The sequence below is a fragment of the Vigna unguiculata genome, chromosome 11, assembly GCF_004118075.2.
Source record: "Vigna unguiculata cultivar IT97K-499-35 chromosome 11, ASM411807v1, whole genome shotgun sequence".
Lineage (NCBI taxonomy): Eukaryota > Viridiplantae > Streptophyta > Magnoliopsida > Fabales > Fabaceae > Vigna > Vigna unguiculata.
Genome location: NC_040289.1, coordinates 17,472,198 through 17,491,304, shown reverse-complemented (window position 1 = coordinate 17,491,304; position 19,107 = coordinate 17,472,198). Strand labels below are relative to the sequence as shown.

Below are 19,107 nucleotides of genomic sequence, written 5' to 3'. Positions count from 1 at the left end.
CTCATGGACAGGCTTAGAAACCAAACATTTCCTAGCCCGAAATCTCTAAATTTCTTTCACAAAAATTCTCAATAAAATTTCCCAGCAAGACAGATCTTAATTGTGAAAAACAACTCTCAAAGTGTGTGAAATCCTATGACCAAAGAAAGGTCAACTAGGTGTTGAAAGATTTGCACCTAGATATCACAGAGACGTAAAACAGAAACATCAAACATGCATAACACATACATAACCTGGACATTAAAAACATAAAGAATAAGAAAACATAAAAATAGAAAAACGTAAACTAGACGATAATTTTTCCTAAGTGAAGAATCAAGTGGCACTTGGAACCCCTTATAACCTCACACTACACGTTAAGAAACTATTACACACCAAGCTAAGGTTAGGATTGCTCTAAAGAATTTCCCACCTAAGCCAAATGAAACAGAAACTGAAATAAGAAAATTACACCACAAAATTTCGTGATATCAAAACAGAAATAAAAAAAATAAAAGAACTATGCTAGGTTATGTCTCTCTCGGTCTAGCCTCCAAAGTGTGTCTCCCTCAAGTGTTTGCAGTCCTGCTTTAAGGATCCTATCTCACTCCTTTTTCCTCTCGGTAGCCACTCAATATATTTTGCCTCACAATTCCTCCTTCACTACAGCTCTACCTTCAAGATAAAGAAATCACCTACAAAGGCACCCATATCAGTGAGTTTCAAGCCAAATGAACTAGAGAAAACTCAAGTTCTTCCACATAAGAATAGCAAAGCAAAAAAATCAAGAAAAGATCAAATGGAAGAATTGGACAACACAAGAAAGGATCAAGGGATTATCAAAGAAGACAAGTAAGAAACAAAAAGGCAAAGCAACAAAGGATGACACATAAAAGAGAACATAAGGATTGTGTCTAGAACAGGATTAACAAAACTAAAATCAAACAAAGACTCAAAATAAGTTGAATCATAAGCATATGCAATTGACATTGAAAAGAGCAGTATACATTTTGTTAACTGTGCAAGTCAACTTGTATTTTGCTGAAACAAATAATGTGTTCAAATTCAATCAAGACTGAATCATTCTATTTCAGATACATTTTTCTCATCATATATTCTTTTTCACATTCTTTCTTTCCTTTTAATTATGAAAGATCTTAAACAACAGCTCACAACAGTAGCAACTGCCAATGCCAAATCAGTGAACAACTGCACATGACAGAGTTCAAATGATTCAACACAAAAAAATGACAACAAGACTCGGACAGTGCAGAACCAGGACCATAAATCAGATATCAACCAAGCCAACTTTATGCAAACAAGGAAAACACCATGCTCAAAGAATAGTCCAGCAGAATAGACACAAACTAAAGCTGAATGAAGACAATAAACATGGCCAAAATTAGCATTGCATCAAAGCAACAAGTAAGGATACTAGACTGATGGCTTCTTCTTGTCTCCACTGAAGCTTGCATGAAGAATGGAGGCTCCATGGATGGTGTTGGATGCGGAAGCACAAAGGAAAGAAGCTTAAGGTGTTTGGTTTGGTGTAGGTGAAAGTATTCTTAAGAGAGGTGAGGCCAACTCCCAAGGAAGAAGACTAGAGTAAACTAGAGAAGAGTTTACTCTAAGGTGAGCTCAAAAGAGATTTGTGCACAAATTTGGGCATCAATTCATTACTCAATTTTTCAAGCTGAAAAATACATCTAAGCCTTCTATTTATAGGCTAAAATGAGACCAAGGAGTCTCCAAAAAGTGGAGGGAAAAAGGAGTCTAGAAAGTTGAATTTTGGAGCCAAAAAGGAGCATGTGGGAGGTGTGACTTGCCACCTAAGCAAGTCACACTTGTCTTGCCATGGGAAGCTAACTCTCATCCTTGGAGAGCAAGTTTGAGAAGCTTTTAGGCTTTTCTAGAGTAGACACACTACTCTTGGCCCATTTTGCCCAATTCCCCTTTTTGGTCCAAAATTACTTCTAAAGCCTCATTTCCTCTAAGGCCCAATACATGGCCCAAAGAAAACCCTATTCTACTAGGCCCAAAATACAAAGCCCAAAATAAAATTCTAATCTAGTATTTACAAGAAAATTTTCCTAGGCTAGGTCTTCACATCTTCCTTGGCCCATGTGAAGTTCATCTTGGGCCTTGCATATGCATTTAAGGCCCATTCCTCTTGTATTCTCCTAGCCATTGCTCTTGTTGTAGCTCCCTTGGCTCGAGGAATCTCATCATCCCCTCCCTCTTGAGAAGGATTTGTCCTCAAGTCTGTAGTCTTTGCCTCATCATCTGTACCACTTGCCAAAGGTATTAAGTTAACAACATTAAAGGTGGCATGCACATCATAGCCTTCAGGCAACTCTAGCCTATACGCATTATCATTTACTCTTTTCAGCACTTTAAAGGGACTATCACCTCGAGGGCTAAGTTTAGACTTCCTTTGCTTAGGAAATCTATCTTTTCTAAGGTGTAGCCACACCCAATCCCCTTCTTCAAAAATCATTTCCCTCTTCCCTTTATTGTTGTACTTGCATACCTCTCTATTTGTTGTTGGATTTGGCTTTTAATCTTTTCATGCATTTTCTTAACAAAATCAGATTTTTCCACCCCTTCTTTATGAATAAAATCAAAAGATGTAGGAAGTGGAGATTAAAGCCATAAACACCTTCAAATGGAGAGATTTTAGTATTCCTATGAACTACTCTATTGTAGGCAAACTCAATATGGGGAAGGCATTCATCCCAAGATTTGTGGTTCCCTTTCAAAATTGCCCTTAACATAGTAGACAGAGACCTATTAACAACTTCAGTTTGCCCATCAGTTTGTGGGTGACATGAAGTAGAGAAATTAAGCTTAGTTCCTAACCTTGACCAAAGTGTTTTCCAAAAGTGGCTAAGGAACTTGGTGTCTCTATCAGAAACTATGGTGCGGGGTATACCATGAAGCTTGACCACATCTCTAAAGAAAAGCCTAGCAATGTTGCTAGCATTATCCACTTTGTGGTAGGGTATAAAGTGTGTCATTTTGCTAAAACGATTGATATCGCTGTCGTTAGGCGATCAAATTACCACTACTTTAGCAACTTCAGTATTGCCAATTTGTAGTGAAGAAAATAGTTAGGGTTAAGATAACCCTGAGTCGTCTCACAACGAATACGGAATTGATCTCCAATATTTGATTCTCAAAAATGCAATTTAAAACTAGCAACTATAAAAATAGGGGGTTTTGATATGCAAAAGAAAATGACACGGAAGATTGTAAACACAGTAATAGTAAATAGGTCAATTCCACTGCTTTTTCTAAATCAGATTCTTCATTGGTTATCTAGAGATTATTGTTGTTGATTTACAAATAAATCAATGTAAAGACTCAATTCATTTGTTGGCATCCTCACTTTTAATCAAAGTACAGTCTCAATCAAAAGTGAGAATTGTTAGATTATCCATAGTAAATTCAATCAAAGTACAGTCTCAATTAATTTTACTATGCCTAATCATGTCTATTCCTTTGTTTCTTTACCAAATAGAAAACTTAATTAATCAAAGTAAAGTCTTGACTAATTTTAGTTAAAGTAATTACCTCTAATCAAATTAAAGTCTCAATTATTGGCAAAAACTTATTTAATCAAATGAAAGTTTCTAAACAAAATCAAAGTAAAGTCTCAATTTAATTTAAAAACCTTTTAACTCATATGATTAGCATGCATGTAGATTTAAAATCATTATTTTCTATTCGATTAAGAAGCAAAGGACATAGATAAACAAAAAACCACAACAATAATCAAAATAACAAAACATATAAATTCATCTAACCTCAGAATCCATTTAAGAAATTACAGTGGAATCAACCCTTAAAGCTTAGCCCTCCATGGCTTTGATGGAATACATGATGATATGAAAGAAAGAAAATAAAAGAAAGAATGAGAGATGTGGTGGAGACGATATTTGCCAAAACCAGAGAGTTCTAAGTGTCTAAGCTATCAGCTGTAAAATATCAGTCGTCAAATTGTGTCCCGCTTCTACTCCCTTAAGTCTCTTTATATAGGCTTCCACTGGACTTTGGGCTTTATCTGTCAGTTGCTAAAATCTTTTATTTTTATTTAATTAATTAGCAACTTAATTTCTGTCCAATTTCCAATTTTGCCCCTCTTATTTAAGCATTTTTACCAAATTGACCAGAATTTGACCAGAATTGACTGCTGACTTTGACTAGTTGACCAGAGTTGACCAGTTGACCAGTTTGACTGTCCTATCAGACGCTGACACGTGGCAGTGCAGATTCTCTCTCCAGAATTAGGGTTTCACTCTCACACTCTTCTCCCTCCCTCGTGACGGCGGCTGCTCCGACGTGTGGCTGCTCTGGCGAGCTCGCGGTGGCTGCAGAACAGGTGGTGAACTGCGCGGTGGTCCGGTGAGCGGAGGTGTGGCAGTTCTGTTGCAGCGGCGTGGTGGTCGTGGTGGTGTGCTCGTCTCGCGCGTTGCAGAGGTGAGAAGATGGTGCCGCGATGATGGTGGCACTGCGGGAGTTCAGTGGTGGCGTGAAGCTGCGCAGGTTCATGGCTCGCGCAGATGCAGGTGTAGGCGCGGTGGAGATGGCGATGGTGGTGGCGCGCGGAGCTGTTGGACGCGAGAATGGAGGAAGATGGTGGCGTTCTGCGCGAGTGGCCGCGGAAATGGAGCACGCGATTTGTGGTGGAACTCCGGCGAGTTGACGGTGGTGGCCGCGGGAGAAGATGGTGGCGCGAAGAAGACGGAGGCGCGGTGGTGGTAGGTGCGCGAACTGTGGCGGCCGGAGATGGCGGCGGCGGCTGCCATGGTGATCGAAGGTGGTAGAGAAACTAGGGTTAGGGTTTTGGGAGATGAAGATGATGACGTGGCAGAATCTGATTGGTTAATTTGGTGAGGGTAGGATTATGACACGTGGCTTGTTTTGGTTGGCTAATTTTAAGAGGTGGGGATTGCCACATGGCATGATCTGGTTGAATGGAGTTTAAGTGGTAGGAGGGGTGCAACTTAGTGAAAACTGGGGGTGCAGAACAGGTTTTTGTGGTCCACTTGAGCAAGGAGTGTGCAAATGAAAACTAGGGGTGCATTTAGCTCCTGATTTATTCTTTTTCAGAATTTCTTGATTTTGGACTTATTTTGTAACTTTGAATATTTAAAATCACACTATTAATTGACCAAAAATAAATTTCAGCTGCATTAACAAACGTTAGAATATCCAATAATATTTTATGCAACTAAAATCAATTTTTACGCCACTTTTACCAAACTTACTCAATAAATCCAATAATCACAAATCCTAATTAAATCAATCTTTAAGAACAGAAAAATCAATTAAATCCCCAAATTTAAATATTAAATGAGGGCAAAAATTTGAACTCATCACACACCCACACTTATCCTTTTGCACTCCTGGGCAAAATTGAACAATTTCAAAACTTTTTCTGAGGTCTTTTATTCCATATTTTCAGTGGATTAAAGAAATGAATACCAATGGAAACAGATCAATCTTCTAGAAAACATGTTGTCATGCACAAACAAATGGATAAAATTCTGTTTTTCACACATGAGTTAATCTTTTGAGTTTACAAGATAATCAAATATGAAAGAGAAACACTCAAGTTAAATATATATTTTCTCACCAAGATTCGCTCAAGTGTTTTGGCTTGTGTTTTCACTCAAAATACCCATGCAAGTAAACACTCTCAATGCTTAGCAAGACTCTAATATTCACAGCTTTCAGAAAACATGCATTCAAAAATCATGAGGACTTTTCACAGGTTATAATGAGGCCAAGGCAAAGGTAGGAAAAACTTTATGATTTGTGTGTTTTTGAAATAGTAGGGAAGAAAGAGTTATGGAGCACAGTTTCAAAAACAATCTTTACTTCTTCTTCTTTTTTTCTCTTTTATCCTTTGTTGCTCTTTTTCAGACAGCAATCATTTTTCATTTCAACACTCTGTCATCAACAATTATTTTCCTTTTGCCATTTTTACAACTTTGTGGGGGAACTCATCACACCCCCACACTTTATTCCTCAACCAATCTCAACATAATCCACTAGCTCCTTCTTTCTCCCTAAGGACAAACATGGTCTTTTTCTTTTTAAGGTTTAACAATATGCTCAAAACAAGAAAAAGAGGTTTAAGCTCAAGGGGCTACCAATGGATTAATGTCATGGTTAGCTTATTTGGCCAAGTAGCTAAAAACAAGAAATGCCTCAGTCATATCAAATCATGTATGTTCACCTAAGATGCAAAACAACAGAATCAAGCTAAACATTTGAGTACCAACAAGACATGAGCAAATCACACAAGAAAAATAGGAATGACACATGATAGTTCATCCTTACAATAAAGCTCAAAACTCACAAGGTCAAAAACTCTTTCACAAAAGATTTATTCCAGACACTCTCAAATCAACTCAATCAGTAAATCACAGACAACAATCCACTCATAGCACATGACTTTTATTTTCCCAGAATTATGATGGTTCCAATTAGTAAATCAAATCCAAAAATCCAATGTCAATATGTTTTATTGAAAACAGAAACTTTTTTTTTTTAATAAAAACAAACAGAAAACAAAATTAGAAAAGAAAAAAAAACAAAACAAATAGAAAACAAATCAGAAAAGGGGGAAATCTCCCCACACCCCCACACTTTATCCATGCATTGTCCTCAATGTATTCAATATGTATAAAATGCAAAGAAAAAGTATGAAGTGTACTTACCTCCTCAAGGTGGAAGGTATGAGGGAGAAGTCAAGTTCATCCCATCCATCGTCTTGTTCAGCATATCTTGATTTTCATTGAATATCCGAAGACGATGCCCATTAACTTTAAAAGTTCTTGCTGAAGATTCTTCCTTGATCTCCACTGCTCCATAAGGGAAGACTTCTGTAACAATGTATGGTCCTTCCCAAGTAGAACGCAACTTACCACTCATGTGACCAAGCTTGGATTTGTATAGTAACACCTTCTGGCCTACCTTGAAATCCTTTCTAGCCACAAGCTTTTGGTCATGGAACTTCTTGGTTTTCTCTTTGTAGAACTTTGAATTTTCATAGGCTGCAAGCCTAATCTCCTCTAGTTCTTGCAACTGAAGTTTTCGCTCATTTCCTGCTTCTTCCAAATCCAAGTTGCATGCTTTCACGGCCCAATAGGCCCGATGTTCAATCTCCACAGGTAGATGACAAGCCTTTCCAAAAACCACCCTGAAAGGTGACATACCTATAGGTGTTTTGTAGGCTGTCCTGTGTGCCCAAAGTGCTTCATCCAATCTTGTGGCCCAATCCTTTCGACTAGGCTTCACTACTTTCTCTAGTATCTTTTTAATCTCTCTGTTAGAGATCTCTGCTTGTCCATTGGTTTGGGGGTGATATGATGTAGCAATGCGATGTGTCACCCCATACTTCTTCAACATGTTCTCAAGTAGCCTATTACAGAAATGAGTCCCCTGGTCACTGATGATGGCTCGTGGTATCCCAAATCTGCAGAAAATGTTAGACCTGACAAAACTCATAACAACTCGAGAATCATTAGTCCTTGTAGCTATGGCTTCCACCCATTTGGAGACATAGTCTACAGCAAGCAAAATATAAGAAAACCCAAAAGAAGGAGGAAAAGGACCCATAAAATCAATACCCCAAATATCAAATACCTCACAATATAGCATGGGTTGTTGAGGCATTTCATCCCTTCTTGTAATGGATCTGGCTGCCCTTTGGCACTGCTCACAATTTTCATATACCCTCTGTGCATCTTTAAAAATAGTAGGCCAATATAATCCACAATCCAACACCTTCCTACCTGTTCTTTGTGTGCCATAATGTCCACCAAAAGGAGATGAATGACAGAACTCAAGCACATGAGGTATCTCGATATCTGGAACACACCTCCTTATGACTTGGTCACTACCAATGCACCATAAAATTGGGTCTTCCCAGATATAGTACTTTGCCTCACTTTTTAGCTTGATTCTTTCATATTTGGAGAAGGAAGGAGGAATAGCAGATACAACCAAATAATTAACAATGTCAGCAAACCAAGGTTCAGGAAACATACCTTTCACAGCAGTCAATGCTAGGAGGACTTCATCAGGAAAGTCATCCTTAATAGGAATGTTATCTTCTCCATTTTCAATCCTGCTAAGATGATCAGCTACCAAGTTATGTGCTCCACTTCTGTCTAGAATCTCAATGTCAAACTCTTGGAGCAGTAGCATCCATCTGATCAACCTTGGTTTCGAATCTGCTTTCTTCAGAAGGAATTTTAATGCTGCATGATCAGTATAAACAATTACCTTGGAACCAAGTATATACGGTCTGAATTTGTCCAAGGCAAACACAACAGCCAATAATTCCTTCTCAGTCGTGGTGTAGTTAGCCTGCGCTGTGTCCAATGTTCTGGAAGCATAATATATCACATGTGATAGCTTCCCATCTTTTTGTGCAAGCACCGCTCCTACTGCAAAGTTTGATGCATCACACATCAGCTCGAATGGTAATGTCCAATCAGGTGGCTGGATGATAGGAGTGGTGGTAAGCGCCTTTTTCAATGTATCAAATGCATCTTTGCACCTCTCTCCAAAGTCAAATACTACATCCTTTTGCAACAAGTTGGAGAGAGGGTTGGCTATCTTGCTGAAGTCCTTGATAAACCTCCTGTAAAATCCTGCATGTCCAAGAAAAGATCGAACCTCTTTCACAGAAGAGGGGTAAGGCAATTGTGAAATAATATCAATTTTAGCAGGATCTACAGATATACCATTCTTGGAAACAACGTGGCCTAAAACTATACCTTGTTCCACCATAAAATGACATTTTTCAAAATTTAGAACAAGGTTAGTTTCTTCACATCTCTCCAAGACTCTAGCAAGATTAGACAAGCAATGATCAAAAGATGAACCATATACACTAAAATCATCCATAAAAACCTCAATACAATGCTCCAACAAATCTGTAAAAATACTCATCATACATCGCTGAAATGTTCCAGGAGCATTGCAAAGGCCAAATGGCATTTTCCTATAAGCATATGTACCGAATGGACAAGTAAAAGTAGTCTTATGTTGATCCTCTGGGGCAATACAAATCTGAAAATACCCAGAGAATCCATCAAGAAAATAGTAATGAGACTTACCTGCCAATCGATCTAACATCTGGTCCATGAATGGTAAAGGGAAGTGGTCCTTCCTGGTGGCCTGGTTTAGTCTTCTATAATCAATACAGACCCTCCAGCTATTCTGAATACGAGTAGGAATCAACTCGTTCTTCTCATTCTTGACCACGGTGATCCCAGATTTCTTGGGGACCACATGTACAGGACTCACCCAAGTGCTGTCAGAAATAGGATATATAATACCTGCTTGTAGCAACTTGGTAACTTCTTTCTTCACAACCTCCATCAGCTGAGGATTCAGTCTCCTCTGAGGTTGCCTTACTGGCTTAGCATCCTCCTCCAAGAGTATTCTGTGCATGCAGAAAGAAGGACTAATACCAGGAATATCTGCCAAAGTCCAGCCTATTGCTTGCTTGTGATCTTTGATAACCTGCAATAGCTTTTGTTCCTGCTCATCAGTAAGCAAGGCAGATATAATAACAGGGAGTTTCCCATCCCTTTCAAGATAAACATATTTCAAATGAGATGGTAAAGGTTTCAACTCCAAAGTGGGTGGCTGTTCCACAGATGGCAACATTTTACTGCCTAAGGTAATTTCAGCCACCTCAGCATCACACTTGGACGCCACAGAGGTATCAAATAGTGACACCGCGTCCTTAACATCACCTGTTTTACAATTTTCTCCTTCGTCTAAAATTGAGCCCGAAATATTCGAAAAAGAAAAATCCAAAGAAGAAGAAAAACCAGATAAAACGTCCAAAAGTCCAAAAGCATAATTGTTCACTACATCAATACAAAACAAAGAATGGTCTTCAATTGGGTGCTTCATGGCTTCTAGCACGTTGAACTGCACCTTCTCATCTCCTATCTCCATAGTCAAGGATCCTGCATGCACGTCTATCTTGGTACGTGCTGTCATCATGAATGGTCTTCCCAAGATGATTGTGGTTGTACTCATTCCTTCATCATCCTTCATGTCCAAGATATAGAAATCTGCAGGAAAAATTAACTTGTCCACACGGACAAGCACATCTTCTAGCACACCTGCAGGGTTAACTATGCTACGGTTGGCCAATTGAATGACCACACCAGTAGACTTAAGAGGTCCAAGATGAAGTGAAGTAAAAACAGATAAAGGCATTACATTAATAGAAGCTCCTAAATCTAACATAGCATTGTCAAACTTAGTACTTCCTATAATGCAGGGAACAGAAAACATACCTGGATCCTTACACTTTTGCGGCATTCTGACTGTAGGCTTCTTAATTAAGCTAGAGACATTTCTTCCCATGTTCACTACCTCTTTGTCCATAATACGCCTTTTATGTGTACATAATTCTTTGAGAAACTTGGCGTATTTAGGAATTTGTCTAACAGCATCCAACAAAGGAATGTTTATCTCCACTTTCTTGAAAGTATTCAGGATTTCTTTGTCTAACTCCTCCATCTTTTTAGTTTTTGGTTTCAAACGGTTTGGATAGGGAGGAGGAGGAGAATAAGGAGAAGGATTTTCAGAGGAAGTATTAGGGGATACCAACCTGGAGTTATCACTGGTTGCAGGCATCTCAGATGTTGCTTGTGTTGCTTCATCTGATCTTCCTCTTTCATCATTAGGTACAACTTCATTGTCCTTATCTTCATCTTCTTGGGCATCCCCAAGACCTTGTATTTGCTTACCCGATCTTAAAGTAATAGCACTTACATTTCTCGGGTTGATTACAGTTTGTGCAGGCAAATTGCTTGAGCCTTGTTGAGACTTCATCTGATTTAACTCATTTGCCATTTGTCCAATCTGATTTTGCAAATTCTGATTGGTTGCTTCCATCGTTTGTTTCAACTCATTGATTTGTCCCTTCATCATGTCAGCCATCATTTTCATCATTGCCTCCATGTTTGAATCACCAGAGGTTGCCGCTGGTTGTGGTTGTTGCCTCTGTTGAGGTGGAACATAGACTTGTTGGTGTTGAGGCTGTTGATTTCCCCATTTCTGGCTGGGATATTCCTTCCAATCTGGGTTGTACTTGTTGGAGGACAAATCATGGTTGTATTGCTGCCGAGGTGGTCTATTATTGCCATAGATGTTTGCAGCATATGCCTGAGGTTGTTCATTGTCTAACGTCCCTGTCTCTTTTAACATAGAACAAGCCTCTGTAGGATGATTAGTAGAAGCACAAATTCCACATAAAGTAGAAGGGATAGGCTTTTTCTGTAAGTCTGTCAAGGTCCTTACCATGGCTGCTAAGTCATCCAACTTCCCTTCTAATTTCTTGTGATCTGCAACATATGAAGCTTCTACTCCATGGGTTCCCTTCAATAGAGTTATAGAATTACTCCTTGTGGAAAATTGTTGATGGTTCGACGCCATAGTTTCAATCAATTGTCTTGCATTTGTTGGCGTTTTGTCCACCAATGACCCTCCACTTGCAGCATCTATCATTTGTCTATCCATGATACTCAATCCCTCATAAAAGTATTGAATGAGGAGATGCTCGTTTATTTGGTGATGAGGACAGGAAGCACACAACTTTTTGAATCTCTCCCAATACTCGTGAAGACTTTCTCTTTCTTGTTGCCTTATCCCATAAATATCTTTGCGAATAGCAGCAACTCTAGATGCTGGAAAAAACTTTTCCAGAAATAATCTTTTCAGAGTCTCCCAAGTATTGATGGATCCTGGCGGAAGGCAGTATAACCAATTCTTAGCGGCATCTTGCAATGAGAATGGAAAAGCCTTAAGCTTGATATGTTCCTCTGTCACTGTTGTAGGTCTCATGGATGAACAAACAACATGAAATTCCTTCAAATGATGGTACGGGTCTTCTCCTGCTAATCCATGGAATTTGGGTAAAAGATGGATTAACCCAGACTTAAGCTCACATTCTCCATCTGGATATTGGATGCACATGTTTTGTGTAATTGCTGCATCCGGTGAAGCCAACTCTCTTATTGTTCTTTCTTCCATTCTATCTTCTTGAATTTCTGGTTCAGGTGATGGATCAGAAGATATGTTAATCACCGGAGGTGATTCTAGTGGTACACTTTCAGTGGTAGGTTCAGATGATGATGGTGCTCCTTCAGTAGAACACCTGAGATCAAGTCTCCTACGTGATTTACGCAAATTCCTTTCAAGTTCTGAATCAAGTTGATAAAAATGACCTGGATTGGCCCGAGTCATGCACTGTGCAAGTCCACCTGAAAGTGTTTCCCTGTGTGTGTTTTTTTTTTCTTCCTATTCTTGTTTTGGAGAAAGATTTCAAAAAAGAAATGAGTTAAGATGTCGTTGGGTCTACTCCCAGGAAAGAGAGGTGCGTCACAATGGACAACTTAAATACCAAGTCTTTCCTAGACAGAGTTTTCCAAACTAGTCTCAAAAAATTTCTTAAAAGAAATTCTTAATCAAAACAAAAATAGAAATTTGCTTGGAATATATTAACAGAAAACTAGATACTACAAAATAACAAACTATATCAAACGTATATGCGTAAAATAAATAATAAATAAAAAATAAATTAAAATAAAATAAAATAAAATAAATAAAAACAGAATCAAAATAAAAGAAATACTAACCGTATTCCCCGGCAACGGCGCCAAATTTGATATCGCTGTCGTTAGGCGATCAAATTACCACTACTTTAGCAACTTCAGTATTGCCAGTTTGTAGTGAAGAAAATAGTTAGGGTTAAGATAACCCTGAGTCGTCTCACAACGAATACGGAATTGATCTCAAATATTTGATTCTCAAAAATGCAATTTAAAACTAGCAACTATAAAAATAGGGGGGGTTTTGTTATGCAAAGAAAATGACACGGAAGATTGTAAACACAGTAATAGTAAATAGGTCAATTCCACTGCTTTTTCTAAATAAGATTCTTCATTGGTTATCTAGAGATTATTGTTAAATTAATTATTGTTGTTGATTTACAAATCAATCAATGTAAAGACTCAATTCATTTGTTGGCATCCTCACTTTTAATCAAAGTACAGTCTCAATTAAAAGTGAGAATTGTTAGATTGTCCATAGTAAATTCAATCAAAGTACAGTCTCAATTAAAAGTGAGAATTGTTAGATTGTCCATAGTAAATTCAATCAAAGTACAGTCTCAATTAATTTTACTATGCCTAATCATGTCTATTCCTTTGTTTCTTTACCAAATAGAAAACTTAATTAATCAAAGTAAAGTCTTGACTAATTTTAGTTAAAGTAATTACCTCTAATCAAATTAAAGTCTCAATTATTGGCAAAAACTTATTTAATCAAATGAAAGTCTCTAAACAAAATCAAAGTAAAGTCTCAATTTTATTTAAAAACCTCTTAACTCATATGATTAGCATGCATGTAGATTTAAAATCATTATTTTCTATTCAATTTAGAAGCAAAGGACATAGATAAACAAAAACCACAACAATAATCAAAATAACAAAACATATAAATTCATCTAACCTCAGAATCCATTTAAGAAATTACAGTGGAATCAACCCTTAAAAGCTTAGCCCTCCATGGCTTTGATGGAATACATGATGATATGAAAGAAAGAAAATAAAAGAAAGAATGAGAGATGTGGTGGAGATGGCGACGGTGGTGGCCGCGGGAGAAGATGGTGGCGCGAAGAAGACGGAGGCGCGGTGGTGGTAGGTGCGCGAACTGTGGCGGCCGGAGATGGCGGCGGCGGCTGCCATGGTGATCGAAGGTGGTAGAGAAACTAGGGTTAGGGTTTTGGGAGATGAAGATGATGACGTGGCAGAATCTGATTGGTTAATTTGGTGAGGGTAGGATTATGACACGTGGCTTGTTTTGGTTGGCTAATTTTAAGAGGTGGGGATTGCCACATGGCATGATCTGGTTGAGTGGAGTTTAAGTGGTAGGAGGGGTGCAACTTAGTGAAAACTGGGGGTGCAGAACAGGTTTTTGTGGTCCACTTGAGCAAGGAGTGTGCAAATGAAAACTAGGGGTGCATTTAGCTCCTGATTTATTCTTTTTCAGAATTTCTTGATTTTGGACTTATTTTGTAACTTTGAATATTTAAAATCACACTATTAATTGACCAAAAATAAATTTCAGCTGCATTAACAAACGTTAGAATATCCAATAATATTTTATGCAACTAAAATCAATTTTTACGCCACTTTTACCAAACTTACTCAATAAATCCAATAATCACAAATCCTAATTAAATCAATCTTTAAGAACAGAAAAATCAATTAAATCCCCAAATTTAAATATTAAATGAGGGCAAAAATTTGAACTCATCAACGATCTACCACCACAAAAATGGAATCAAAACCCCTTTGTGTTCTTGGTAGTCCTAAGACAAAATTCATACTTATATCTTCCCAAGGGGCTGAAGCAACAGGCAAGGGGGTGTATAATCGATGAGGCATTGTTTTAGATTAGATTGTCAGCATGCAATACATCTATTACAATGCCTTTGGACATCCTTCCTCATATGAGGCCAAAAGAATTTCTCTTTTAAAAGACTTAGGGTTTTTTCTACCCTAAAATGACCCATTAATCCCCCTTCACATGTTTTTTGAACAAGGAGTTTTCTTTGTGAACCTTGGGGAATACAAATTTTTCCTTCTTTAAACAAATACCCCTCATTCACATAGAAACCTCCTTGAGGTTTTTCCATACATTCAGCATAAGTAAAGGAAAACTCAGAATCTTGATTACACATTTCTAGAATGTGATCAAATCCAAGAATTTGGGCTCCCAATTTTGAAAACAAGGTGTGCTTTCTAGACAAGGCATCAACCACCACATTACTTTTGCTCTTCTTGTACTTTATCACATAAGGAAATTGTTCCAAGAATTCCATCCACTTAGCATGTATTTTATTCAACTTGTGTTGGCCCTTCAAATATTTTAGCGACTCATGGTCACTATGAATGACAAACTCTTTGGACACAAGGTAGTGTTCTCAAGTTTGAAGGGCCCTAACTAAGGCATACAATTCCTTATAATAGGTGGGATAGTTGAGGGAGGCACCATGAATTTTTTCACTAAAATAAGCAGTTGGGTGCCCTCCTTGCAAAACACAACACCTATTCCTTCACCAGATGCATCACACTCTAGCTCAAAGGTTTTTGAAAAGTTTGGTAAAGCTAGAATGGGTGCATTGGTGAGCTTTTCCTTGAGTTGCTGAAAAGCAGACTCTTATTTTTCACCCCAACTAAAAGATACATCTTTTTTGACAAGTTCATTGAGGGGTGAGGCCAAAGTAGAGAAGTTAGGAACAAACCTCCTATAAAAGCTTGCCAAACCATGGAAGCTCCTAACCTGTCCAACATTTTTAGGAGTAGGTCATTCTTGGATGGCCTTTATTTTTGTAGGGTCAACATGGACCCCATTTTTATTTACTACAAAACCTAACAAAATAACACTATCTACACAAAAAGTGCATTTCTCTTTATTTGCAAACAAACTATTTACCCTAAGGATGGTAAGGACAGACCTCAGATGGTCTATGTGCTAGGTGCATTAGTAAGCCCAAAGGGCATCACCAACCACTCATATAGTCCAAATTTGGTCTTAAAAGCGGTGTTCCACTCATCACCTTCTTTGATTCTTATTTGGTGATAACCACTCTTTAGATCAATTTTAGAAAACATGAGGGACCCATGCAACTCATCAAGAATGTCATCAAGCCTAAGGATTGGATGCCTATATTTGATGGTGATGTTATTTATAGCCCTACAATCACAACACATTCTCCACTTTCCATCCTTTGTAGGCACTAACAAAACAGGCACAACACAAGGACTAAGGCTCTTTTGAACCTAACCCTTCTCTAACAATTCTTGCACTTGAGACTCTATCTCCTTTGTTTCTTGGGGATTTTTCCTATAGGCTGGTGTATTTGGAAGACTTGCCCCAGGCACTAAATCTATTTGATGCTAAATTCCTCTAAAAAGAGGAAGCCCAATTAGCCCTTCCTTAGGGAATATATCCTCAAAATCTTTCAAAAGATTTTCAATTTTATGAGGTAGACTCTTAGGTTCAAGAAATGTGGCAGTGCATGTGAGTGTTCCTTTACACAACAAGAGGCATGAAAGTTGTTTATCATTGAGAACTTGGTTCAAAGATTTTATAGTCAAAATGTTCTCATGTTGAATGACCTTGGGAGAAGGAACACCAATCTCTCTTACCTCAGATTCATCTTTAGTTACTTTTTTGGGAGAGAGGGAGGACTTTTTTTTATCCTCTTTTCTCTCCTTTTCCAACTTCTTTCTTATTTGGATTTGATCCTCTACTACTTGGGATGGTGATAAAGGATGCAAGACAAATTTTCTATCCTTGTGAGTGAAGGTGATTTCATTGGTAAGACCATTATGCATGGTTTTCTTGTCAAATTGCCAAGGTCTTCCTAATAAAACATGGCAAGCTTCCATAGGTACTACATCACATAGCACACTATCTTCATATTTCCCTATGGATAACTTGACCTTCACTTGATGTTGGACTATCAAATCCCCACTTTCATTAAGCCAATGCAGTTTGTAAGGTTTTGGATGGGGAATGATAGTCAAAGCCAACTTATCAACCAACCTTTTACTACAAGAGTTGCAACATGAACCACTATCAACAATGAGATAACAAGTGTTTTCTAAAATTTTACATCTTGTATGAAAGATGTTCTCTCTTTGTGTTGGCTCTTTTGGAATGTGTTGGTCGCTAAGAAGTCTTCTAATCATTAGAAGGTCTCCTTCACAAGGATAGGCAATTTCCTTAGACTCATCATTAGACTCCTCACTAGATGTCTCACTCTCACTTTCTTGCTCATCTTGGCTAATATAGTGGTCAACACCCCTTAAGATCATGGTCTTTTTGGTGGGGCATTGAGATGCAACATCACTAGTGGAAAATGATGAATCTATGACAACTTATTATGACAGGTGTAATCCACCTATCGTAATAAATTTACCGGTGTCATTTTTGTAATAAAAGTAATAGTTATTATGACAGGTAAAATAGAACCTAACATAATAGGTGAAAAGATAAACTAATTATGACAAATGTAATAAACCTGTCATAATAAATGAAACGGTGTGGCATTAGCGTAAATATATTCAAAAGTTATTATGAGAGTTAGAAAAACACCTAACATAATAAATAAAAAGAACAAACTTATTACGACAAGCTTTCTCTCAATCTTTGAGTTCACCTTCTCAAAGCTTCCTCTCGTGCGCCTCTTCTTCAATCAATCTTCACTCGTGCCCTAGTATTCACTCATTCTTCAATCGTTCATCACTCTCGTTCTCTCGCGTTCTCGTAGCCACTGAATCCCTCAATCTCGTGTTCTTCATTCACGCCCTCGCACGTTCGTTCTCCACCCCAAATCCATTTTGCGCAACAACAACCATTCCACCTTTTTCTCCTCTTCAACTTGCGCAACATCAGCGGCCTTTCGCGCAACCCATAACAGTTCGTGCAATCGGTCGCCTAGGGTTTCGCCTAGCATGTCTGCTCCTGCTTGAATGACGATCCTAGGGTTTCGCCTTACAACTCCATGATCTCTCTATTTTTCACTTTCTTCTTCTCGTCATTGGGTTAGTCTCCGTATTTCTTCTTGCATTTTAAGATTTACTAATAATGCATTGCTTCCATTTTCGTCTTTAGTGTGTGGAAAACGAAATTTGTCATCTGTAATTTGTACTCTTGCATATTTGAAATTGAATTAGATTACCATGGAATTTGTAGGTGGAATTAGTTTATTTTGATGCTTGTTGACATATATTTGGAGTTTCTATCTAAAGCTCGTTTATGATATGTAGGTTGTGTTGCGGCTTTTGTATGTAATTGCAATTATGTGGATGGTCTTTCCAAAGCCAATTATGCTCTTTCCAAAGCCAATTCTCCTATCTCTTTCGAGGGCAATCCACCAATACATAGCATTGCCATGGAAGCTAAGGGTAGCTAAGCGTACTTTCCTCTCCTCACTTATTTGATGGCAAGCAAAGAGTTGCTCAACCTTCATTTCCCAATCAAGATAAGCTTCTTTCTCATAAAAGTGAGGGAGCTCTATTCTAATGGCTCTTGGTTCCCTAGGCTCTCTTCTTTCTCTTCTTAGAGGAGGAGGAGGTTGATAGAAGTTGTCAACTAGTCCACTATCTTCTTCTTCATAGTGTGTGACTAGTGTTGGAGTGTGGGAGTACAAGTGTTGACTCCTATTACTCATCCTCTCATGCAACCTTTCCATATTTCTTGTTCCCCTCCTCTCTTCATCTAAAAGTTGATGAAACCTATCTCTTTCTTAGTTTTCCCCTTCCCTTGCAATTATTTCATCTTCCTTCCAATGTAGTAGTGCTCTCAAATCAAAGGCAATTTGTTTCAAACTTATTTCTTCTTCATTTGAAGCACTCATACATTGAGAAGGAGGTTGAGACATTTTCTTTCTTAAGATGTTAGAAGACTTTGGTCTTTAAAAGAAAATTTCAAAGAAGAAGTAGATAGCAAAAACTTTTAAATCTCCTCCAGGAAAGCGAGGTGAATCACTTGGATTGCTTACATACCAAGTCTTTCCTAGCCAAGGGAACTTGAAACTTTTGTACAAAACTTCTTAAATGAAATTAATTCAAAGACTAAGTTGACACACACTAAACTATCAAACAAGAAAATTTAAAATAAGAAAGATTATAAACTATATGCGACCTAAGTTTTGGTAGAAGTAGAAGGCACTTGGAACCTTCAAACTTCACCACTAAAAGCGCTTCACTAATGTATAGAAGAGGTTCTAGTTAGGAGATGGGATTGAGTACCTAAGACTCCCCCAAGACACCTAACTAGGCCATGAACATAAGAAGGAAAGCATTACAATTTTATAACTCAATTTGAATACTATCAAAGTGCACAAAATGTAAAAGGTCTTCTTGGCTTTGTCTTCTTGGCTTGGTCCTCACAAGTGTTTCACTCTTGCACTTCCTCTTGATCTCACCAAAGAGGATTCTCTTTCGGGACTAGGTACTCCACCTCCTAGGATGCTACCTTAGGAAAATTAGATCACCTCCAAAAAGA

General features: G+C 38.1%; 1 protein-coding gene across 1 annotated transcript; it reads right to left on the bottom strand.

Moving 5' to 3' along the window:
- Nucleotides 1-9,813: 9,813 nt before the first annotated feature.
- Nucleotides 9,814-12,000, bottom strand: LOC114169195 (the record flags this gene model as incomplete). Its single annotated transcript, XM_028054231.1, has 2 exons — nucleotides 10,773-12,000; nucleotides 9,814-10,730 (listed from the first exon to the last, which is right to left on the bottom strand). Coding segments are annotated over exons 1-2 (2,145 nt in total), but the record flags the coding sequence as incomplete, so codon positions are not given.
- Nucleotides 12,001-19,107: the final 7,107 nt, after the last annotated feature.